Source organism: Piliocolobus tephrosceles, chromosome 1, assembly GCF_002776525.5.
Source record: "Piliocolobus tephrosceles isolate RC106 chromosome 1, ASM277652v3, whole genome shotgun sequence".
Taxonomy (NCBI): Eukaryota; Metazoa; Chordata; class Mammalia; order Primates; family Cercopithecidae; genus Piliocolobus; species Piliocolobus tephrosceles.
In genome coordinates, this window is record NC_045434.1 from 159,598,723 (window position 1) to 159,624,568 (window position 25,846).

The 25,846-nt window shown below is 35.8% G+C and overlaps 1 protein-coding gene across 2 annotated transcripts in view; it reads left to right on the plus strand.

Annotated features, from left to right (window-relative positions):
* DOCK7 (dedicator of cytokinesis 7) overlaps positions 1 to 25,846 on the plus strand; it is a 243,640-nt gene that overhangs the window by 133,427 nt on the left and 84,367 nt on the right. For both annotated transcript variants that reach the window (XM_026454153.1, XM_026454154.1), the window contains exons 21-28: positions 2,286 to 2,450; positions 5,357 to 5,526; positions 14,488 to 14,577; positions 15,522 to 15,617; positions 18,329 to 18,469; positions 18,560 to 18,673; positions 20,501 to 20,671; positions 22,894 to 23,033. In XM_026454153.1, coding sequence (XP_026309938.1) covers positions 2,286 to 2,450; positions 5,357 to 5,526; positions 14,488 to 14,577; positions 15,522 to 15,617; positions 18,329 to 18,469; positions 18,560 to 18,673; positions 20,501 to 20,671; positions 22,894 to 23,033 — 1,087 coding nt within the window. The remainder of the gene's footprint in view (positions 1 to 2,285; positions 2,451 to 5,356; positions 5,527 to 14,487; positions 14,578 to 15,521; positions 15,618 to 18,328; positions 18,470 to 18,559; positions 18,674 to 20,500; positions 20,672 to 22,893; positions 23,034 to 25,846) is intronic.

Genomic DNA, 25,846 nt, shown 5'->3' on the forward strand with positions numbered 1-25,846 from the left:
TTTGAGGCGGAGTCTCGCTCTGTCGCCCGGGCTGGAGTACTGTGGCCAGATCTCAGCTCACTGCAAGCTCCGCCTGCCGGGTTCACACCATTCTCCTGCCTCAGCCTCCCGAGTAGCTGGGACTACAGGCGCCTGCCACCTCGCCCGGCTAGTTTTTTGTATTTTTTAGTAGAGACGGGGTTTCACCGTGTTAGCCAGGATGGTCTCGATCTCCTGACCTCGTGATCCGCCCGTCTCGGCCTCCCAAAGTGCTGGGATTACAGGCTTGAGCCACCGCGCCCGGCAAGGATTTAGTCTTAATTAGAGAAGTAACATGACCAAGTTTGACTAGAAAAAGATGGCTGTGCTATGTAGAGATGAGTTAAAAGTGGGAAAACCTACAGGTGGGGAGACAAATTAGGAGTCTTGCAGAATTTCATACAAAAAATGACGAGTTCCTGTAGGTGACAATGGGATGGAGAAGAGAGAATGGATTATGAGATCATAGAGTGTACAGTTACAGAAATTATAGAAGAAGGAGGTTTTAAGGAAAAAAAGGTTAGCATTGTTTTTTGTTGTAGATTATTTAAGTAAAATAATAGTAATAACAGTAATTGCAAACACTTGCATAGCATTTACTGTATACCAGGAATAGTGCTGTATGCTTTATTTACATTTGAGAGCCAAGATTCAAACTGGTTCCAGAGTCCCTCTCTTATCTAGTATACTTGAGAAATGTCTGCTCGTGAAATTACATCAGTAATTTTAGTCTAAGTGAAGGTAGAAACCAGATTACAGGGAGTTAAGAAGCAAATAGTATAAAATAAACACAAGAAGCATATACTACTCTTTTACGAAGTTAATTGAGTAGGGCAAAAGAGGGGAGACATTTTAGCATGTTTACATGCTGAGAGAAATCAGCATATGAACATGCTCAAATGGGAGAAGGGAGAAAAATATATGGGGAGAGAAGAGGTTAATCAATGAAGTAGTTACGTGAGACAAGAGTAAAGGTGATAGATCACTCTTACATAGGAGAGGGCACTAATTCCTTTGGAGAGGAGATAAAGTAGTTTCAGATTCTGATAAATTTGTAGAAAAATATGAAGATTTTTGGCCAGGTGTGGTGGCTCACAACTGTAATCCCAGCACTTTGGGAGGCCAAGATGGGAGGATTGCTTGAGGCTAGGAGTTCCAGACCAGTCTGGTCAACATATCGAGACCCCATCTCTTAAAAAAAAAAAAAAAAAAAGGAAAAGAAAAAAAAAGACATGAGGACTTTCATGCTTTATATATTTCTTCTGTGAGACAGAAGGCAAGATTTGCTAAGGAGGGATTAAGGAGGACCTGAGTTTTGAGAAGGATTCTGGTAACTTAGAGTAGCCACTGTGAGAAAAAGGAAAAGGATTAACCAGAAACACAGGTAGGATAACTTAACTTCACTCAGGTTTCTGTCTCTGGTCTCTTTCCCCTCTAGTTCAGTATATATAGATTAATCTTCCTAAATGACCATTTTATCTGGTTATTCTACTTTTGGGAAAACTTAATTGGCCTCATTATCTCTTCATAATTTCCTGTCTTGGTTAAATAAATTACAGAATCTAAGATTCTATTGCTCAAAGTGGCTGTTCAGTTTACCCATTTATTCAGTATGCTATTTATCACAATTCCCCAATTTTTGTAAAATTATTGTTATATACTGACTTGAGTGACTGAGTAGGTGTTAGTCTTACCTCAACCTGTTTTTCTAGCCCTGCCTTTTTTCCCCCTTCTAATCATTTTACAGATTCACTCATTCCAATCAAGTTGCTTATTCACTATTTTATTATGATATTGTTAATATTTTCAATAATCCATTTTATTGTTATTTTTAATTTTTTTAAACAGAAGTAATATATGCCCTTGTATGCTATTTAGATTTTTGGAGTAATCTTTAAAATGAGAAATTGCTTCTTAAGGTATTACACACAATGTATTTTCTTTTTTCTTATGTACTTTGTATTGTTTTACTAGATAATAGATATTTGTTAAGCATTGTTTTCTTTTTTTGGGTAATCAAAAATTACCCATGTAATTTTTGTCTTAAATTAGTAAAATGAGTTATTTCTCATTTTGCTCAGAAAAGTATTTTTGGCTCAGCTAATCCAAGGTGTCATTAAAAGTCATTTATCAAATAGTAATCATCTTTATACACTTACTGTGGAATCACCATATTTAACATATGTAGAGATGACAAAACTTTGGTGTTTGTGGAATTTACAGTCTAAAAATAGTTAAAGCAAAGGTATTTTCTTCTTTCTCAAAAGTTAACCTGGGTCAAGCATCTTTTGAAGCCATGGCATCAATTATAAATCGACTGCACAAAAACTTGGAAGGAAATCATGACCAGCATGGCAGAAATAGCCTTCTTGCATCATATATTCATTATGTTTTCCGCCTACCAAATACTTACCCTAATTCATCATCACCAGGTATTTTATTCTTTTTACTATGAAACTGTCTTTCATAAATTATATGTTCATGTCAGTATTGAGATAATTTTGTAGTCTGTACTGTGACCCATTTATTCAATAGCAAACATTTATTGAACACCTGCTAAGTACCATTCACTGTGCTAGGTGCTGAAGTTAAAGGGATAAATAAATTACATTTTTAGTCATCTCTTTTTTAATACAGTTTTCTTTAGTTTGAATTAGAGTTCTTGGTTGAATTAATTTTTGGAAATGAACTTTGCAGATCACTTTGTCTCTGGAAGCATTTTATCATTCCTTGTTAAGATAAGGAATTGCCTGCCCCTGTAATCCCAGCTGTTTAGGAGGCTGAGGCGGAAAGATCTCATGAGCCCAGGAATTTGAGGCCAGAGTGAGCTATGATCTTGCCAGTGCACTCCAGCCTGGGCAACAGAGTGAGATCCTGTCTTTTAAAAATAAAAAAGACAAGAAGAATAGAATCTTGTATTTGTCATTCAGAATGCTATTGGTCATTTAAGGAGAAATGTGGTGGCTCGGTAGTTTTCCGAAAACCCTTTGAAATCTACGGTGATATAAAAGATTGTTCCTAGAAACATAAAAATTCTATCTGGTTAGCTGATCTCTTCATGGTCAGTGAAATAATATAACCTTTCTGAGTATTGGAGACTCAACTTGTTACTGTCTTTCGTGTACCACTGGTGATAGTGGAGGTAGTGGTGGGAGATGTCTTAGTGTGAATAATCCTTTAGTTGTTCATTTAACTAACTAATGATTATGTTGTGCATATCATTTAATCTACTCACATATATGTCCGTATGACACTAATGATAATGGCAAGTGCCCTTTATCAGCTGTTGGCAATGTTAACATTCATAACGGTGACTAATAATTGTGACATTCCTCATGAAAACTAGACATAATAGTAACCTGATTTTAAGTTTCAGCCCAATTTGTTTCTTCACTTAATTGCAAAAAGAAAAGCAATTGACATTTATATTCTGGTTTATAATTTACTAACTTGATTTTTAAAATTATACCACTTGAGGACATGAGTGTGTGAGTGATTATGTAATATCTACAATGCTACTCCATTTACTCTTTTATTCAGTACACTATTAGAATTCCACAGATTTTGTAAAACATCTTTTTTTTACATGCCGACCTGAAAGAGTGTATGAATTAATTAGGTAACAGGTATGTATTTATATCATTTGCAAATATGACATTCAGAAAGATGAAGATAAATTATCACTATAATTCCTGGATGTTTTATTTTAAAAATAAAAGGTTGGAAGATGATGTTAGGCTTGATTTTTCTCAGACAAAAAGGGAGTCTTTGCTTTTTTTTTTTTTTTTTTTTTGAGATGGAGTCTCGCTTTGTCGCCCAGGCTAGAGTGCAGTGGCGCAATATTGGCTCACTGCAACCTCCGCCTCCTGGGTTCACGCCATTCTCCTGCCTCAGCCTCCTGAGTAGCTGGGACTATAGGCACCTGCCACCACGCCTGGCTAATTTTTTGGTAGAGATTGGATTTCACCGTGTTAGCCAGGCTGGTCTCAAACTCGTGACCTCATGATCCACATGCTCGGCTTCCCAAAGTGCTGGGATTACAGGCGTGAACCACCGCGCCCGGCTGCCTTTGCTTTTTTATATCACTTGGGACCTGAAAAATATCTTTAGTTTTTTGTATGTATATCATAAAGATACCATTTTGTTATTCACATTGTCACTGATGAAGATAGAGAAATAAAACATGCTCTCATTCAAAAGATGTTAGCAATAATGAAGGTAGAGAAATAAAACATGGTTTAATTTAAGAGATGTTAGCAATAAATTGGCACTCTCTCTAGTGACTGTCAAGGGGCAGAGTAGGAGAGGTGGGAAAAAAGGAAGAGACACCAGCTGGAGCATCTTGGGTCCGAAAACCAACTATACCGAAGTGAAAGGGTGTGTGTGTGTGTGTATGTGTGTGTGTGTATGTGTCTGTGTGTGTGTGTTTCCTGTTAATATTGGTTTTTATTGTATGTGTAATATACAGTTATAGAAACACTGAAGAGATAATGATTTTATTTACAGTTCATATGGTTTTATAAACTGCCATAAAATAGAGCATCTTTGTACAGCAATCATTAGTTCTTGAGTGTTTTTATTTTCTTTCTTTCTAAAAAAAAATTTTCCCAGTGCTTCAGGAGGCCAAGAGAGGAGGATTGCTTGAGGCCAGGAGTTCAAAACCAGCCTGGGCAACATACCAAGACCCCGTCCCTACAAAAAAAAAAAAAGAGAAATTTAGCCAGGCATGGTAGTGTGTGCCCGTAGTCCTAGCTACTCAAGAGGCTGAGGTGGGAGTCCAGGAGTCCAATGTTATAGTGAACTGTGGTCTCACTGCTGCACTCCAGTGCTGCCTCTTAATTCAAAAAAAAAAGTACCTGCCTGTTTAAAATCTCTCTCTCTCTCTCTCTCTCTATATATATATATGTATATGTATATGTGTGTGTGTGTAACTTTTTGTTTAGCAGACCATGTCTCTTCAGGCGGATCGTGAGGTCGTGAGGTCAAGAGATTGGCCATCCTGGCCAACATGGTGAAACTTCATCTCTACTAAAAATACAAAAATTAGCTGGGCATGGTGCCGCGCCTGTAGTCCCAGCTACTTGGGAGGGTGAGGCAGGGGAATCGCTTGAACCCAGGAGGCAGAGTTTGCAGTGAGCCAAGATCAAGCTGCTGCTCTCCAGCCTGGCGAGACTCTGTCTCAAAAAAAAAAAAAAAAGAAAGAAAGTTTAATATTTTTTATTTAGAAACCAAAGCAATTCATGATCTTTGTGAAACTTTCTGAAGTGGCAGAGATTTTTTTCTAACCCTTTCCTGACTAATTTTCTTTAATTATGTGCTATTTCATGTGCCACTCTAGGTCCTGGGGGTTTGGGAGGATCAGTGCATTATGCCACAATGGCTAGATCTGCGGTGAGACCTGCAAGCCTTAATTTAAATCGTTCTCGAAGCCTTAGTAATAGCAATCCAGATATATCTGGGACTCCCACGTCACCAGATGATGAAGTTCGATCAATCATCGGGAGTAAGGTAAACTGAAGACCTGCATCTGTAAATTTGGTTTTTGTTTTGTGAACAAACGAGAAATATCCAGTTGTTGTAATTCATTCTGAATTTTGAGATGTATGTAAGTTAGGAATTAGTAAAGAATTGTACATTTCTGTTCTATCGGTAAACACTTTTATTTTTCTATTAAATATACTTGTTCTTACAAACTACACTAAAAATCCTAAAATTTGTCTGGGATCACTAGCTGCATATAACTTACTGTTATCAGTCTAATACTCTATGATGTGAAAAGTGGCTAGATTGACTTCATATAGAATTAAAATAAATCTATGTGACTGATATGTGGAAGACAGATGTCATCATTGATTTAAGTCATGAGATCTTCTTCTCCAAAAAATATTAAGAACAGCGATTAAACAATTTTCCATTTTTGTAAACTAGAAAGAGTGATACTCAGGGTTATTTATAAGGGATACTGCGGAGTAACCTGAGTATTATGGCAGCTGCAAAAAGAGAAAGCTTCCCCCCCCACATACATATATATTTCCATGTTTAAGAAAAGAACTCAGGTTTTTTATTCTTGTTTTCATTATTGATTATATTTTATTATAATACAGGTAGTATTTAGCATTATTTGTATACTGTGTGTTTATATACTGTATAGTTCTTCTGTAGAATAAGTTTGATTTTTGGATTTTCAGAAATTTTCCTAAAGAAAAGAAGCTATAGACAGCATTTCCTTAAGGTTCTTTTAAAATGTCTCTTAATTTTTGTAAGATTTACATTAGGACTCATTTAGCATAATTCTAGAGTTAGTTATTTCTTATATGTTTGATAGATTATAAACTCAAGGTTTAGAACAGAGGCCTATATATATAAATGATTTTTTGCCTTTTTTCAAGGTGTCCTTTAAATGGATCAATGATTTTTAAAATAGATATAAATACATACAAATATATAAATACAAGGTAATTTCTCAGAAAGCCATTGCAAGATGAGAATTTATCAGCCTTGTCCTAATCAAGTATTATTTACATAGTTTTTATGTTGTTTTCTTTTTATTGCAAAATTTTTGATAGCTACCTTCCTATTGAATTATTTAGTCGTAATCCCTAATAATGTGTGTAATTTTATCTCTAAATTATAAGGAATCTAAAGTTTATTTATAGCTACCCTTCATTGTTTCTTATTTTGTTGACCTAGCAGTTCAAGAAACTCTTCTTTAGGTGATGATGTTTTCCGCTCCACCTCAGTCATGGTCTTCCCTTATATCAAACTTGTTCAACCTGTGTCCTGCAGGCCACATGTGGCCCAGGACAGCTCTGAGTGCAGCTCAGCACAAATTTGTAAATTTCTTGAAACATTATGAGTTTGTTTGGGGATTTCTTCTTTTTTTTGTAAGCTCATCAGCTGTCATTAATGTTAGTATATTTTATGTGTGGCCCAAGACAATTCTTCTTCCAGTATGGCCCAGGGAAGCCAAAAGATTGGACACCCCTGCAGCTTGTCATTACCAATAACTTTAATTTTCACAGTCTCAATTTCATGTATTTTGTTCTCTGTTATCTCCTGTTTTTCTCGTAGTACCACAGCTTAACAATGTATCTACTCCTTTGCAATCTCTAATCTTGATCCTCCAACCTTTTGACTGTGCCTCACCCCCTTAATGTTCTCTCTTCTTCCTCAGCCAGCTTGATGTCTATGGGCAATCATAATTATTCCCATCAGGCCGAGTGTGGTGGCTCATGCATGTAATCCCAGCACTTCGGGAGGCCGAGGCGGGCGGATCGCCTGAGGTCAGGAGTTTAAAACCAGCCTGACCAACATGGTGAAACCTCACCTCTACTAGGAGTACAAAATTAGCCGGATGTGGTGGCAGACGCCTGTAATCCCAGCTACTGGGGAGGCTGAGACAGGTGAATCACTTGAACCCGGAAGGCAGAAGAAGTTGCAGGGAGCCGAGATCTTACCATTGCACTCTAGCCTGAGAGACAAGAGTGAAACTCTATTTCAAAAAAAAAAAAAAAAAAAAAAAAAATTCTTCCCATTATAAGCAAACTTTGGTTCCCTTATCTTTCCCAAACCTGAAACCATAGTTAAACCCAATTGACTGCCTCTGCCATGTCAGCATCTGTGCAGCTAAACATGTTTTGAGAAATACCATGGTGATTGATCTCATTTGAAATAAACCTTGAGAGAGACCTTGATGCTGTCAGGCAATTATACTGTATTTCTCTATCTCCATCACTTTCCTGTTGTCCCAGGAAATGATTTCATTCCTTCTTTTGTTACCTCAAACTTCTAACACTTCTCCCCTCATTCCTTTTCTCATTTTATCTCCCATTTCATTGAGACAACTGAAACCATCAGAAGAAAACTTTAATAAACTTTTACCATCCTATCTAGCTACCTGTTACCATCTACTATCTACTGCCTAATATTCTTCTGTATTAAAAATGAGTAGATGAGCTATTTATTTTTCTAAATTCTTTCACTCAAGCTCTCATCTGGTCTCACCTGCTCAAGATCTACACTCCACCAGTTTTTCCATATCTCTTCCACATCATCAGTTTCTCCCTGAATACTGAATCATTCCCATTCACATACAGGCATGCTATTATTTTTCTCATTTTGAAAAAATAATTCCTCTCATTTGAAAGCAATCTAAGTGTCCATCAACAGATGACTGGATAAACGAAATGTGGTACATATATACAATGGCATACTATTCACCCATAAAAAAGAATGAGATCCTGTCATTTGCAACAAGGATGGAAATGGAGATCATTATGTTAAGTGAAATAAACCAGGCACAGAAAGACAAACTTCACATGTTCTCACTTATTTGTAGAAGGTAAAAATTAAAACAATTGAACTCATGGAGATGGAGAGTAGAATGGTAGTTACCAAAGACTGGGAAGGGGCAGTGGGTGTTGGGAGGGAAATGGAGATAGTTAATGGGTACAGAAAAATAGTTAGAAAGAGTACATAAGATCTAGTATTTGATAGCACAACAGGATGATTTGTACAATTAAATAATAAGTAAATAATGTTTATTATTTATTTTAAAATAATTAGAAATGTATAATTTGATTATTTGTATCACAAAGGATCAATGCTTGAGGTGATGGATATCCCACTCATTCTGATGTGATTATTACACGATACACCTTTATCAAAATATCTCATGTAAACCATAAATACATATGTCTACTATGTACCCACAAAAATTAAAAATAAAAGTAATAATTATTCTCTAGTATTTCAACTGCTACCTTATTTGCTATTTCTCCCCTACCTTTCATAGTAGAATTCCTTAATAATTTTCTTTACTTGCTATCTGCAGTTCTTGTACTTCTATCATCTCTACTTCAGTCAAATATTCCTCCCATTTTCCACCAAAACTGTCCTTGTTAATGTCACCAGCACCCTTCATGTTGCTAAATCCAGTGATTACTTTTCAAAACTCAGCTTACTTTTACCTACGAGCAGCTTTTGACACAGTTAAACTTTTTTTCCTCTGTGATTTAGTCTATTTATTTGACTTCCAGGGTACTGCATTCTGTTGGTTTCCCTCTTGGTTTACTGATTATACCTTTTCAGTCTTCTTTGTGGATTCTTCCTGTTCTGATCTCTTTATCTGGATGTGTTTCAGGCCTCTGTCCTTACTTCTCTTCTCTTGTCTGCTCTCTACACTCTATTTGGGTGAGCTTATCAGGTTCCATGGCTTTAAATACCACATAAATGTTATGCTAATGATTCCCAAAATTGTATTTCCGGTACAGATCTCTCTCTGGAGTTCTAAACTTAACTGCTTTTTCTAAATCGTTTTGTTCAGATTTGGATATATATGAAAGGTAGAGACACTTCTTTCCATCTCCATTACTACCATCTTGGTCTGAGCTACATCATCTCTCTCAGAATTAATGTACTAGCTTTAAAGATGGTTTCCCTACTTCTACCCTACGTTATGTTCACAACATAGCAACCAGAATGTTGCTTTAAAGACTTAAGACATGGTCGGGCATGGTGACTCACGCCCATAATCCCAGCACTTTGGGAGGCCAAGGCAGGCGGATCACCTGGGGTCAGGAGTTTGAGACCAGCCTGACCAACATGGAGAAACCCCGTCTCTACTAAAAATAGAAAAATTAGCCAGGTGTGGTGGCACATGCCTGTAATCCCAGCTACTCAGGAGGCTGAGGCAGGTGAATCACTTGAACCCAGGAGGCGGAGGTTGCTGTGAGCCGAGATGGTGCCATTTCACCCCATCCTGGGCGACAGAACTAGACTCCATCTCAAAAAAAAAAAAGACTTAAGACACACAAAAATTAACTCATTATGTCATTCCTCTGAGCACAGTCTTCTAATGACTTATTCCTTCAGTCCTTTAAGTCTTTACTCTGAAGGCCAACTTCCTAGTGAGGTTGATTCTGATTATCTATTTAAATGTATAACCAGTGGCTGTGTCCTCAGCCTTCTAATCCCCTTATTCTGTTTTTTGTCTTTTTTTTTTTTTTTTTTTGGTCTCACATTTACTACCTTTTAATGTAGCATATGAATTAATTATTTTTACTTTTTTTTTTTTTTTTTTTTTTTTTTTAGTGTTTATCTGCCTTTAACAGAGTGTAAACTTCATCATGGCAGGGAATATTTGTTCCAAGGCACCTGTAATGTCTAAATTATTCAAGGTGCTCAGTAGATGTTTATCCAATGAAGACATGTTAGTATGAGTAACCACTGCAAGACTAGACACTTTTTCAAGAACAGAATTATGCTTTTGTTCGCCCTCTTACTGTTGGGATTAATTATATATTTAAAGATCTGCAGAGATTTGACTTTATGAAAGTTTTGGTTATATTTTATTCCCCAATATAAAATACAGTACTCCTAAAATTTAAGAATATTTATATAACATGAACAGGCTTTTATTACTCCAGTGGCTGTAATGTAAATGTGAAAATATTTGTGAGACTTCTTCATACTTACGTTGCCAAAACATAATGTGCTTCCTTAATTCTAGCAAGTGCTTCCTTAATTCTAGCAAGTCTTTTAACATTCAGTTATGTAATACATAGTTGCATCAGGTCTGAACTTTATTGCTTTTAATCAAATGCCAGTGGAATTTTGCCTTGATATGTTTCTTTCTCATATATCATCTATTTTTTTTATATCTCAAACACTGAGAGCTTACTGTGTGCTAGGCGCTATGCTGAGGACTTGTGAATATGAAGCAAAATCTTTGTAATATAACATAAGTGTTGATGTCAAATCAAATACAGTATGGGCCTTGCTGAAGGATCTTATCTATATGTAAGGGAAAAAATTAATAGTGTTACTGGGATTTGGCCAAAAAAACCTCACACTGACATACACATGGGCACATATTTGGTTAATCTGTTCCATGTTTGTTGGAAATCAGTAAACATAAAGTTATTTTAAATATAAGTGATAAATTTGCTTAAATACGGGCTGTTTGATATAATTCTTAGCTTTATAACACCTGAATTATGGGATTTACTTGCTTTGCCAAATAACTGAACACAAGTTTTCTTTAAATAGTTAGCTTTGACTGGTATAATTATAACTGTTCGGAACATCAGTGTTGTGTATATAAATATAATTCATGGCACAAAGAGATTTTATTTTCATATTAGCAATTATAATATATTGTAGTTTTAAAGGAAATTGTTAAACAGTGAGTTAAGTGAATTTAAGAGCACAGCAAAGTCTTTATTCTTTTTGTGGAAATTTATGAGAGAAAAGAGGACAGTTATAATTTTGCAAAAATCAAATGCTCATGTTTTGTTATTTTTGTAACATGAGTAGTGACTGTAAAAATTGAATATGGTAGGAAGAACTTTACACTTTTATACAAAAGAGACATAATTTTGGACTTGGACATAATTTTGGAGACTAGTGAAAACTTTGTTTTCTCTGAAAAACGTAAGTCTTTTGGTTTGCTTTTATTTGAAATATTTTAATGGGATTCTGAGAAGGTGGATATTTTAGACAAATCTGATGGCATAATTTTAGTAGTATTTTGATATTGTCTAATTTACTTTGATAGAAAGCATTTTAAGAAAAATATGTATGGAAAATTTTTATACAACTGTTTTTGAGAGTTTACTATATTCAAGGCATTGAACTTAGTAATTTACTTCCATTATTTAATTTGATTCTTACCGTATGAAGGGAGATGCTGTCATCATTTTTATTTTATAGATAAGAAATTGAAAAAGAAATTAAGTAATTTATCTTAGATTTTACAGCTAGTAAGCAGGAGAGCCTGGATTGGAACCTTAACTCCCATATTAGACAATCACTGTCAAAAATGATGAGAAATGGGTGATTACTGTACCATCATTTCAGCTTCTCTATATATTTGGGAAAAAATGAAAAAAGGTGGAGCACATATTCTCCTAAAACCTAAGCCTTTGAGGGTTGCAGTTTTTCTTTTGAAAACTTCTCTTGAAGTGTTTAAAAAATACTGATGTCTAGGCCACACTCACAGCAATTTTGATTTAATTGTTTTAAGGTAGGGCACTGCACATTTGTTATGTTACTGTTGTTGTTAATTAAGTTTCCCAAATGACACTAATGTCTAGACAGAGTTGATTATAGTTGTTCCAACTCTTCTCTTTTACCTGTCTTTCCTTTGGTGGTTTCTGGTTTGCGTCCGTACTCATGCCCTGATCTATTTATGTCAGCTTGTCTTCGATTGTCTTTGCTATTCTTACCCTAATAATTCTTTAAAATCTTTTACAACTTACTCCAGTTCCAGTTATTAGATTCTCAAGTTCCCAGTCCAAATTGCTGAATCAGATTTATGGAGATAGAGCCCAGGATCTGAATTTCATAAAGCTTCTCAAGTGATTCTGACGATAGTCAGTTTTAGGAAATAGAAGAAAAGCCTCTGTTTCCTTCACCTGGAATCACAAAGATAAGCATAAATTGACTTCTGGACATATACTTTAGTAGCATCTTAAAGAAATTTTAAATTCATAAAGATGATGAAGATATAATTCCTATAGACAGCCCCAGCATAATGTTTTTCCTTGTAATATTTATTAATAAATAGTAGACCAGTGTGTTTAATTACAAGTGCAGCCCGAGATCCATTATTAGGAAGGAGTAAATATTAGGTATCATTTTTTTCTTAAGTTTTTACTTAATTTCTCCTGTCTGTCCCTAAAAGAGAGTGAAGGTGGTGGCAAGGTCAAATAGAATTATGGAGTATCACTGCATAGTAGTTTTCAGTTGATGAGAGATGGAGTGAAATTAAAGTTTAAAGCAAAGAATGGGGTGTTTTTCTTCCATTTTTTCCTTTAAACCTCAGTTAGATACAGAGGAAATTATCTGTTGCTAACTTGCACTGTCTTTAAAGAAAGTTTGGGGTGTGGTACTGTGGGAACATTAGTTATTGGTACTTCAAGATTATTTCTTTACATAAAGAAAAATTACCTTTAAATACTATACTTAATGGTCTTGGTGATTTTTTTAAAATTGTGTTATATAATAAGATAATTTTGGTGAACTAATACTCTATAGGTGCCTACAAATTTTGGTTGCTTTAACAGTACTAATTAAAAACATGTTTGCATTAGAAGATCTGAATTTCTTTAAGAATAATTTATAGCATGCAACATGTAATATTTCTTTCCTTTCAAACTGCTTTCTATTATATGCTTAGGGTTTAGATCGCTCCAATTCCTGGGTTAACACTGGTGGTCCAAAAGCTGCCCCATGGGGATCCAACCCCAGTCCAAGTGCAGAATCAACACAGGTGGTGTTTATATTAGAGGTTTCTTTATTGGCTGCTGATGTTTCCCGTTAGAACATTACTTTTTAGTATATACTATGATTTCAGTGGCTTGCTTTTTTTAATCATTAAAAAGTGTGTATTTTTGTTTACTTAGCACATTTTCCAACTACTATGCATGAATACCACCAATTGCACCAGTAATGTGCTTCTTTCCTATTTCCTATCTCTGCCCTCTTTCTTCCTTACACACCCTATCAATATTTCAGTGCCTGCTGCTTATGCAATTGATGGCTTTTATAACAGTTTCTTTTTTAGGGGTAGCACATCTTTAATAGCAATTTTTAAATTTTTATGTGGAGGAAAAAAACCCAAGAGTTTTCTATTTGCTTTTGGTTTAAAGTGTAACTATTGTATCATTTTCATTTAACATTTACTATCTTGTTATTTTCTTCGTAATCACCGAATGGAAAGACTGGCAATAAATTGAAATTAAATGTGAACAGTATATGATCACCATGCTGTAAGACTCAATACCAGAAGCAAAAATCCATTTTAATTTGTACTGTGTTGCAAAGTATGAAATTTGTTACACCTTAGCTGAATTAGGTTTTGCTTACTTAAGACTAGTTGCTTGATAGCTAACACTGCATGATATCTCAAAATATACTTCTCATCTGTGTTGGCTTTGGAGGGTAATCCTGTTCTTAAAGAAAATTTTTAATTCCGTTTCTAATATAGTAAATGATTTATATTTGATTTAGTATATGACCAACCTGAATAGTAGTTTTTGATAATGAAAACGTGAAATTATTCTAAACTTTTTATTTTCTTTATTTAATGTAAAGTTACTGATTTCTTATTTGTTCTGAGACCAGTTGAGAAGTATGTTTTTACTTTTTATATATTTTTACTAGATATGTGCATGTATATAGATCACACAGATAAAAGTTTCATTCTTTGCAATACTGAATATTATATAATCACTGAAATACTCATCTTTTTTTAAAGACCAAAAATATGTAGAAGCCATTTTGATACTACTTATGCATTGTCATTAAAGCAGCTTAAAATGGTAAAAATGAGATGAGCAATAAAATAGATGGTTTTTGAAACCATAATAAAACTCTGTTTTAAACTTGTACATAATCCGTCAGCTGCAAAGTCATCCACTGCAAACATTAATGTTATCTCGTCGTTCATTCATCTTCACTCCATAGGCTATGGATCGAAGTTGTAATCGTATGTCTTCGCACACAGAGACGTCAAGTTTCTTACAAACATTAACGGGACGCTTACCAACTAAAAAGGTAGATTCATATGAAGACAATTCATAAGGGGGAAAATAATTTCACCAATTAAATAGATGTAAGATTTCTTTACATAACCAGTATGAGATACAGTAATTGCATTGTGCTGAAAAATATATCTGAGCAAGCATTGCTTGTCTGATGCCTTTTTGGGCATACCTTGTCAGTATATACTCTTTTACATTATGATAATGTTTATATCTTTGGGATTGACTATTTTTAGAATTTAGTGAATTCAAATTTGATCATCAAATTTTAGTACCAAAAAAATGTATCAACTCTTAAGTATATTTCTGTAACTGCTTCTGTTTTGTGTTTTAAATCTCCAGGGAAAGGAAGATGAGTTAGAAAAATTGTCACTCTTAGTAAGATATGTTGATTTGCTTCCCTTATGCACAGTTTTGTTAGTCCTTTTTCATATTAATATACACTACTTTGCAAATGCTTTGTATGCATATCCATTAAAAGGCAGAAATCTTCTGCTATTTTTTAAAAAGACCTTACCTGAAAACTTGAAAATTAATGGCTCATAGCAAAGTTTAAATTTTAAAACGTATTTCCTAAATTGTACCAGCAAAGTTCATGCGTGTATTTGCGTATGTTTAAAAATGTACTTAAGATACAAACAAGATATTACTGTACTGTAAGTTTTTAGTCTAGTTTCTGTTTGCAGGTACAATTTAGGAGGCTATCTTCTACCTGTCGTTTTAAAATTACATTTTACTGCAAGATAACATGTAATTTTTTCAGCTGTTCCACATACCACTGTCTTACATGCTTAAATAGCCGTTTCGTTAATGGGTGTCTTCAGTGCATCATTGAATGGTTCACGTGCCTTATTTTGCTTATTCTCATTATATCTTCATTTGTATTTGCATTATTATTTGGTTTATGTTATCAGCAGACTTGACTTTGATAATAACTTTGGATTTACTTCTGGATAGCTTTTTCATGAGGAGCTGGCTTTGCAGTGGGTTGTTTGCAGTGGCAGCGTTCGGGAATCAGCTTTGCAACAAGCCTGGTTCTTTTTTGAGTTAATGGTGAGCAAAAACAGTATGTTCTTTAATATTTTTTCTCTTAGTGAACGATTTTATGCTAGCTCATTTGTTATCTTAAAAGTATTTTTCTATTGTACATCTTACTCTTTTACATGTGCCTCTAAGGCAAAATTACATGTGTTACATCTCTCAGTAAACACTGTGGACACTCAACACAGTTTAGGTGGAATAATGAAGAGTGAGGCTCATTTTAACCCTTATTTTCTCAGGGATAGTTGCATAAGCTAGCTATATTTTCAAAGGAAACTTGTGATACATTCTTTGCTAGTCATTATACTTGAAGTCTATAATGACAGTATTGTAGATTTTATACCAAAGATACAAAGAGCTTTATAGATACCTACTGCTATTATTATGGCTAATAAACTCTTAAGGAAATGCCAGTTACAATAAATAAAAAAACAGCAGTACTGGCTGGGTGCAGTGGCTCACACTTGTAATCCCAGCACTTTAGAAAGCCGAGGCAGGAGGATCACTTGAGATCAGGAGTTTGAGATTAGGGGCAACATAGCAGGAACCCATATCTACCGAAACAAAAATTTTTTTTAATTAGCTAAACCTGGTGGCACACATCTGTAGTTCCATCTACTTGGAGGGCTGAGGAGGGAGGCTTGCTTGAGGCCAGAAATTCAAGGCTGCCATCAGCTATGATCACCATGGCACTCCACATGAATGACAAAGCAAGATCCTGTCTCTTTAAATTTGTTTAAGTATTTTTTGCTTAATCAAATAAATGATACTTTTAAAATGAGTGAATTAATATTTTAATTAATAAATATATATGAACAGTTGACTCGTGAACAACATGGGGTTTAGGGGAACCAACTCCCTCACACTGTCAAAATCTGCATATAACTTCTGGCTCACCTAAAACTTAACTACTAATAGTTAAGTTGACCAAATAGTTACTGTTGACCAAATGCTTTACTGATAACATAATCATATTTTGTATGTTATTCGTATTATATACTGTGTTCTTAGAATAAGCTAGTGAAAAGAAAATGTTATTAAGAAAATTATAAGGAAGATAAAATATATTTGCTATTCATTAATGGGAAGTAGATCATCATAAATGTCTCCATCCTCATTGTCTCCACATTGAGTAGAGTGAAGAGGAGGGTTTGGTTTTGCTGTCTCAGGAATGGCAGAAGGGGGAGAAAACCCGCATATAAGTGGACTCATGCAGTTCAAACCCATGCTGTTCATGGGTCACCTGTACATATAAACTTGTATATGTAAACATACACATATGTAAACAAAGGCAACAAACATTTATCAAGTGGGCACAATATGCTAGTACTGCCCTGTGGCCTAGGTGTTACTAAGGCACAGAGAGGTTAAGTAACTTGTCTTAGTGTGCACAGCTTGTAGGTAGTAGGACTGTAATTAAAACTCAGACATTTCAGCACTTGGGGCCATCTTCTTCACCTTCCTCTTCAGCCTCTAGAAAGCTGAAATCACTGAAACTTTTTCTTCCAAAAAAGGAGTATGTAAAAAAATATAAAACAAAACAACAAAAAAGATAAAAGGATCTTCCAGAGTATGTCATAGGGTGGTACTCAGCATTGAATGTTGCCTATGTTATGGGTAAGAGAATATTTTATTCTAGAGATTTAATAATCTACAGAAAAAATAAGTCGGGGACTATATGTAAGTGACAACTCATTTTTTTCCTAGAAAATAAACCTTAAATTTGTAATTCATGTGCTTCTCTGCTTCTCTTGTAAGGTAAAAATTATAATTTTTGACTTTTTTAATAGTCTTACATTTATGTTCAGGTTTCTAAAATACAAAATAGTCAAAGACTGCAATTTAAAACTTGGCTGTGCTCTGTTTTAAGTATAGGACTTTAGCTTCAATTTCCCTGAATTTAAAGTTTATTCTTTATTACCATTACCACAGTGTTATAATAAAGAATCTGTACAATATTCAATACAAATACAGTACAATATAGTCCTCGTATTTATTGTATTCCCACTATATGCCGTCATCTGTGTATTAGCTACTGAGGACACTATAGTGAAGACTGGGTTTCCAACCTTTCAAAGCTTACAGTTTGGGAGCTTTGGAATGGCAAAATTATTGAGTCTTGGAAAATTTTAATTACATTTTTTTTGGCTACATGTGATAGATTATATGCCTGTAATCCCAATATTTTGAGAGGTCAAGGCAGAAGGATCACTTGAGGCCAGGAATTTGAGACCAGTCTGGGCAACATAGCCAAACCCTGTCTCTATAAAAAATTTTAAAATTAGCTGGGTGTAGTAGTGTGCACCTATAGTCCTCGCTACTCAGGAGGTGAGGCAGGCGAATCACTTGAGCCCAGGAGTTGGAGGCTGCAGTAAGCTATGATCATGCCACTGTACTCCAGCCTGTGTGACAGAGTGAGACCCTGTTTCCTTAAAAAAAAAAATTAAAGGTTGAAAAATTTTTTGTTGACATACACAGAATTTTTTCTCCTATTGTTAGCCAGCATAATTTTCTGAAGGTAATATAGTGTTTTGTTTGTTTGTTTTTTCAGCAAATGCAAAACATCATAGGGAACTTTAAAAAATATTTGAGAAGCTAAAAATATTTCAGTCATCTATTAAATTACATGCCATATTTTAGAGAGAGTCCAGGTGTTTAGAGTTGTTGTAATTGTTAATTATATTCATAGGAAATTAAACTCATAATTTCTGTCTTTTTTTCAGGTAAAGAGCATGGTGCACCATTTATACTTTAATGATAAACTTGATGCTCCAAGGAAAAGTCGTTTTCCAGAACGTTTCATGGATGACATTGCAGCTCTTGTCAGCACGATTGCTAGTGATATAGTTTCACGATTTCAGAAGGTAATAACTTTTTCCCCACTTATCTCTCTTTCAAGTTCAGATTAAACTATCATACTTTAATATGTTTTTGTTTTATATTCTGTTTCACAGGACACAGAAATGGTTGAGAGACTCAATACAAGCCTTGCATTCTTTCTCAATGATCTGTTGTCTGTTATGGACAGAGGATTTGTTTTTAGCCTTATAAAGTCCTGCTATAAACAGGTAATGCATAGTAAGGAATAATTAGTAATCAAATAATTTAAATACTATGTTCTTTTCAGAGTTAGAGCCAAGAGACCTTAAGAGCACATTTATGTACTGATATTAAAACAAAAAGTAGCCTAAAGTAACATGTATTTACTAGCAAGGCAAAAATAAATTACACTTGTTTTATCAGGACACAAGGACTGTGGCAAACTGTTATCAGTACAGCCAGTATTTCCTTAAGTTATACTGGCCTACTCGTGACTCTTTAATTCCATTCTGGATCATACCATCAAGTCAGTAGTAATGTAAAGCAGTCTCAAGATGTCATGCAAGTGGAGCGTTTATACCGAGTGGACTTTTGTATCTTGAGTGATTTTTAAAGCAACTGCATTTTGCTGGGTATTCCTCCTAATCCAGCCCTGGATGTTGTATAGTTTGGAAATATGGACACATGTTTATGCATTTGCCAAATGTTGTTCATTATCTTGACTTTACTAAATTAAAAGCATCCTGGAACTTTTCCACACATAGCTGATTTTGTTTTAAAATTTTTATCAACTGATTAGTGAAGTCTGCCTTCTAGAAAACATTAATTATTGGTTCTGCTAGGCCACTTTGGTAGTAAACTATATAAGCCTTTTAGAATTACCTTTTAAAGGAGCTTTAAAAATACACATATTTCTGAGTCCCTTCCCAGAATTATTGAGAAGTTCAAACTTCTCATGGTGGTGGAGTGAGGAGTACACAGTACTTGTGAAGCACCTCACAACTGGTCTACAGATTAGCTTTGGGGAACTAATAGTCCAGAATTCTATTTGGCAGTCTAATATTTAGAATTTTGAATATTCTATTGGATGCCTTTATTGTTTATCTCTTCTTTTTTTTTTTTTTTTTTGTTTTTTTGTTTTTTTGTTTTTTTTTTGAGACAGAGTCTCGCTCTGTCACCCAGGCTGGAGTGAAGTGGCCGGATATCAGCTCACTGCAGGCTCCACCTCCCGGGTTTATGCCATTCTCCTGCCTCAGCCTCCCGAGTAGCTGGGACTACAGGCACCCGCCACCTTGCCAGGCTAGTTTTTTGTATTTTTTAGTAGAGACAGTATTTCACCGTGTTAGCCAGGATGGTCTCGATCTCCTGACCTCATGATCTGCCCGTCTTGGCCTCCTAAAGTGCTGGGATTACAGGCGTGAGCCACCACGCCCGGCCTTTTTTAGTTCTTCTAATAGAAAAGTTAAAACTATGCATGGGCACTCACCCACATGAAAATACTTTAACATGATATGTATCATTTTTACCTTTCCCCCAAAACTTTATGTACTATTGCTACCAGAACTTATCCTGTCTTTATTCTTTAAGCATTGACCTCCTATATTTGCCAAACATAGAGCTAAGCTGTAGGGATACTAAAGCTATTAAATCAGTTTATAGTATGTCTCCTCAAGTAGCTTATGATGTCGCTGAGAAAACAGACAAATTATAAATATAGGTAAGCACAAATTGCTATAAAAAGAATTGATAATTTCTTTTAAGAAGGAAATAATATGAAGTTATTTTGGTGGTATATGTTTTCCCTGTTTTATGAGAAGTAGAAATATTGATGCTATATTGGAAACACAAGAATGTGGCTTTTAGGTTAGTCAAATGTGTTTATATAGTAAACCTTATAGTATTAAATTTTTAATTTTAGCAGTAACTCTGAAATAAGGTGATACTGTTACTTAAGCCACATAATCCAAACTGGATACCAAGTACTACCTCTTTAATTCTAATTTGCCATTCTGGTATTAGTATTAAAGAAATAATAGATTCAATTGGTGTTCTCTTACTTACGCGTTGCTTACAAGGTGTCTTCAAAGCTTTACTCATTACCGAATCCGAGCATTCTGGTGTCCTTGAGGCTGGATTTTCTGCGAATCATCTGCAGTCATGAGCACTATGTTACATTAAACTTACCCTGCAGCTTACTTACTCCACCTGCATCTCCATCACCTTCTGTTTCTTCTGCAACATCTCAGGTATGCAAATTGTGTGAATATACATGTATTTAAAGTTATTTTAGTGAAGAAGAATTTTAAACAATGAAAAAATAACACTTACTAAATAATAGCTGTATGATAGCCTCAGTTCTGAGTACTTTGTAAGTATTAAGTCATTTAATCCTCAGAATAAGAAGGCAAGTTCTGTTATTATACCCATTTTGCAGATTAGAAAAACGGAAACACAGAAAGGTCACTGAGTAAAAAGTGGCAGAGCCAGGCTTTGAACCAAGGCTTTATTCTAGAGCCCAAGTTCTCTCTTTTTTTTTTTTTTTGAGACGGAGTCTCCCGGGCTAGTGTGCAGTGGCATGATCTCGGCTCACTGCAACCTCTGCCTCCTGGGTTCAAGCGATTCTCCTACCTCAGCCTCCTGAGAAGCTGACACTACAGGCGTGTACCACTATGCCCAGCTAATTTTTGTGTTTTAAGTAGAGACAGGGTTTCACCATGTTGGTTGTGCAGGATGGTCTCAATCTCTTGACCCCGTGATCCGCCGGCCTCAGCCTGCCAAACTACTGGGATTACAGATGTGAGCCACTGCTCCTGGCTGAGCCCAAGTTCTTAACCACTGTTTTGTATTCCTTTCATAGACTTAATGCACATGTGAATGAATTCACCTAAATAAACTTACTAATTTAGATGTTTTCACAAATTGGGTTCTCTGAAACAGACACGAAGAATGAGTCTCAAATGCAAGATGTCTTTTAGAGATCAATACCTGTGAAAGGAAGTGGGGGATGAAGCATAATTGAACAGAGAAGTCAAACTGCAGTGGAGGCATGACAAAGCCCTGCTTAACTCTCTTGTATCCAGAAGCCCCAAAGGAAACTGGATGAAAATTGATGGGTTTTTCAGTGGGTGGTACTTGACTTCAACAGCTAGTAGGGTCTCTGTAGATGAAAAAGTGTTATTGTAGCAGGTAATATGTACGTCCTCTTTTATAAATTGAGATTAAGAGATTTTGTGGTTTTAGTATCAGAGAAGCCTGTATTTTCCTTTCTCCAGTGAAACACTCTTTCTACTGTATTGTTCCTGAGGCAAGGAGGCTACTTTCTTTAAGCTCTTAATTTCTAAAGTGAAAGTTAATCTTAGTACTTCTTAATTTTGTTTTCAATATATTTAATTCCTGAATAGGATTATGTAGGTGATATCTCATATGCTTCATTTAAAAAACAAAATTTACACTTCAGCTAGAAAGACTAGAAAATATCAAAGGGTGCCCATAACTTTTCATTTTATCTTTGTAAAAAACATCTTCTGGATCAGCCTATTTTTCCACAAACTGTTCAGTCTGGCTAGCATGCCCTTAATCTAATGGATGAGGCTGCCCTTTTTCTCTCTTTCCCTATCCTCTGCCAAAGATGTAGCTACACAGACAGATTAATCATAAATATGATTGCTAACACCCTTAAGGAAGCATATTTGTTTATATGTAACTCCTTACTGAACATCTCATTGAGCCAGGAAATGCTCATAGAATTTCTTCTGTTATCTTGTTGCCCACTTTCTCAGCTAGGTACATAATTTTCAGATTCTATTAGATAACAGAGACATCACTCTTTTTTGGAAGGCTAGGAAGAGTTTTATGTTCTCATTAGGAGATGATTTTCGCCATGGAGAAATATATCTGTTGTTGCTCTAAGAAACCCCACGTGAGTCCTCAATATGGACTGTATCTTGGAGAATGCTATAATATTTTGCAGTATTAAGACGTTAAAAAAAAAATCAGTAGACAACAAAATGATGGTAATTTTCCAGAGGTAGTATATTCTGTGAAGAACAGTTGTACTGGTGTTTCAAATTTCTTTGGAAGCCAGTAGCCTTAACTATGAATATTTCTCTTATACTTTGGGGTAAGTGCATCTATGTCATTTGGATTTAGTTGCTTCTTTTTTTTTTTGTCAGAGTGTGATACTGAAAAGTGGCTAAGGAAATAAAGGGGAAAATGAAAGTATATATGAAAAAAGAAATGTAAAATAATTAAATTTTCAATGGTTAATTTCTTTAGTAAAGTACTTAAATTAATAAAGCAATCTCATTATAGTTTCCTGTCCCAAAAGTCTGAAAAGTCGCTTTCTTTAGTGTTAGTCATATAAAATAAACTACCCTAGGAAAAAGTATTTCATTTCTTATATTGCTGTGTCTGTAGGATGTTTGGTTGCACTGCTGTTATAGTCTTGTTCTGCCTCACTCTCCAACAGAGTTCTGGATTTTCTACGAACGTACAAGACCAAAAGATTGCAAATATGTTTGAATTGTCCGTGCCTTTCCGCCAACAGCATTATTTGGCAGGACTTGTGTTAACAGAGCTGGCTGTCATTTTAGACCCTGATGCCGAAGGGTAAGTAGAACAGTTTTTACCTTGTAGAATATGAGTTTCATTTTGAACGGTGGACAGAAGTATTCCACTCACATTTCCCAAGGATTAGGAGAGTAATCTTTCACACTCTTTTTCTACTTCCCTCTTCACTAAGTTTCTCACTTATCTGTTTAATCAATTTTATGAAACACTTTTTCTCATATTTTGTCACCTCTGAATTTGGGATTTGTCTTAAAATTGGTGGCATATCATGATTCATTTAGTACCATTCTTTTTCTTCTTAATAGTATGTAAAATAAATTGTGCATATTAGTAGATAGATTTGTTGATATAAAGTAAGTGCTTTTCTTTTTCTTTTTTTTTTTTTTTTGAGAGGGAGTAGACACTCTGTCGCCCGGGCTAGAGTGCAGTGGCCGGATCTCAGCTCACTGCAAGCTCCGCATCCCGGGTTCACGCCATTCCCCTGCCTCAGCCTCCGGAGTAGCTGGGACTACAGGTGCCCGCCACCTCGCCCGGCTAGTTTTTTTTGTATTTTTTAATAGAGACGGGGTTTCACTGTGTTAGCCAGGATGGTCTCGATCTCCTGACCTCGTGATCCGCCCGTCTCGGCCTCCCAAAGTGCTGGGATTACAGGCTTGAGCCACCGCGCCCGGCCAAAGTAAGTGCTTTTCATTTGAGGAAAATGGTCTTTGATTCCTTGTCAGAAAAATTTATCCTTTTTTGTTTGTTTGAGATAGATTCTTGCTCTTGCAACATTTCAGATATGCAAATTGTGTGAATATACATATATTTAAAGTCACTTTTGTGAAGAACAATTTTATACAATGGAAAAAATAGCACTTATTAAATAATAGCTATATGATAAGCTCAGTTCTGAGTGCTTTATAAGTATTAAGTCATCTAATCCTCAGAATAACTCTAAGAAGGCGAAGTCTGTTATTATACCCATTTTGCAGATTAGAAAAACAGAAACACAGAAAGGTCACTGAGTAAAAAGTGGCAGAGCCAGGCTTTGAACCAAGGCTTTATTCTAGAGCCCAAGTTCTCTCTCTCTCTTTTTTTTTTTTTTTTTTTGAGACGAAGTCTCCCGGGCTAGTGTGCAGTGGTGCAATCTTGGCTCGCTGCAACCTTTGCCTCCTGGGTTCAAACGATTCTCCTGCCTCAGCCTCCTGAAGCTGGGACTACAGGCACATGTCACCACACCCAGCTAATTTATTTGTTTTTGTAGTAGTGATAGGGTTTCACCATGTTGTCCAGGCTGGTCTCAAACTCCTGACTTCAAGTGATCCACCACCTCAGCCTCCCAAAGTGTTGGGATTACAGGTGTGAGCCACTGCACCTGGCCAAAAATTTATAATTTGCCATCATACTAGGTAGCATTTCATTTCAAAAATTGCCCTATAAACAAATGTCTTTAGGTTTTAAAAACTTCCAAAGTTGTGTACATTTTTAAAGGATATTTGGAAATTGATGTAGTTAGAAAAGTATGTTGTCTGATAGGTGATTTTTGTTTGTTTGTTTTTTTTTGAGAATAGGTCTCACTCTGTCACCCTCATCCAGGCTGGACAACAGTAGCTTGATTTCAGCCAGCTGTAACCTCTGCCTCCCAGGCTCAAGCAATTCTTCTGCCTCAGCCTCCTGAGTAGTTGGGAGCCCACTTCAGCCTCCCAAAATGCTGGGATTATAGGCGTGAGCCACTGTACTGGCCTGATGATTTGAATTTATAGAAATAGCTTGATGTAGCCAGGCGCAGTGGCTCACACCTTAATCCCAGCACTTTGGGATGCCAAGGCAGTCAGATCACTTGAGGCCAGGAGTTCGAGACCAGCCTGGCTGACATGGCAAAACCCCATCTCTACTAAAAATAACAAAAATCAGCCACACACGGTGGCTTGTGCCTGTAATCCCAGCTGCTCGGGAGGCTGAAGCATGAGAATTGCTTGAATCCGGGAGGCAAAGGTTGCAGTGAGCCAAGATCACACTGCTGCACTCCATCCTGGGTGATAGAGCAAGACTTCTTCTCAAAAAAAAAAAAAAAAAAAAAAAGCTTGATGTGTTGTTGTGGTCCAGCATCCTATGTATGGTATGTCCATCTTAATACTATGACCATAACTCATTTGGGTAATAATGGCTTAAAGGTTTTTTTTCTCATAGTAGGAATAATACAAGTTTATAATGCAGTTTAGCCTCATACAAGAACTCCAGAGAACAAAAAGAGATACTTTAAATAGGTTTTTACAAGGGTCCTCTGATATATTTATTGAATGAATAAAAGAGGAGGTATGTCAAGTTCTTAGCAGTATGTCAGGGGCATAGTCAATACCGAATAAATTGTGAAAGGCCAGATCTGCAAGTGAAAGACATGTGTTTTTATAATGGCAACTTCCTAAGTTTGGAATCTATTTTAAAGAAATAGTTTTTCACCCTGTGTTCTAAACAGAACTAGAGGGTCCTGAAGAGGTGCTTAATGGGTTTCCGTGTAGATTGGGGTGGGCAGTGTGTGCAGACTTTGGAGTACAGAGAGGGCAAACTAAATGGGTGAAACTCTGGGCCTTCCACCCCTGCTTGGCGCCACTTTTGTATTTTGCCATTTGACAAATGACTATGATGTCATTAAAAAAAATAATAAAAGAATCTGTTGTTTGGGGAAAAACACTCTAAAAACAACTTATCTAAACATACTAGCTTTTTTGTTTGTTTGTTTGTTTGAGACGGAGTCTTGCTCTGTTGCCCGGGCTGGAGTACAGTGGCCGGATCTCAGCTCACTGCAAGCTCCACCTCCCGGGTCCACGCCATTCTCCTGCCTCAGCCTCCAGAGTAGCTGGGACTACAGG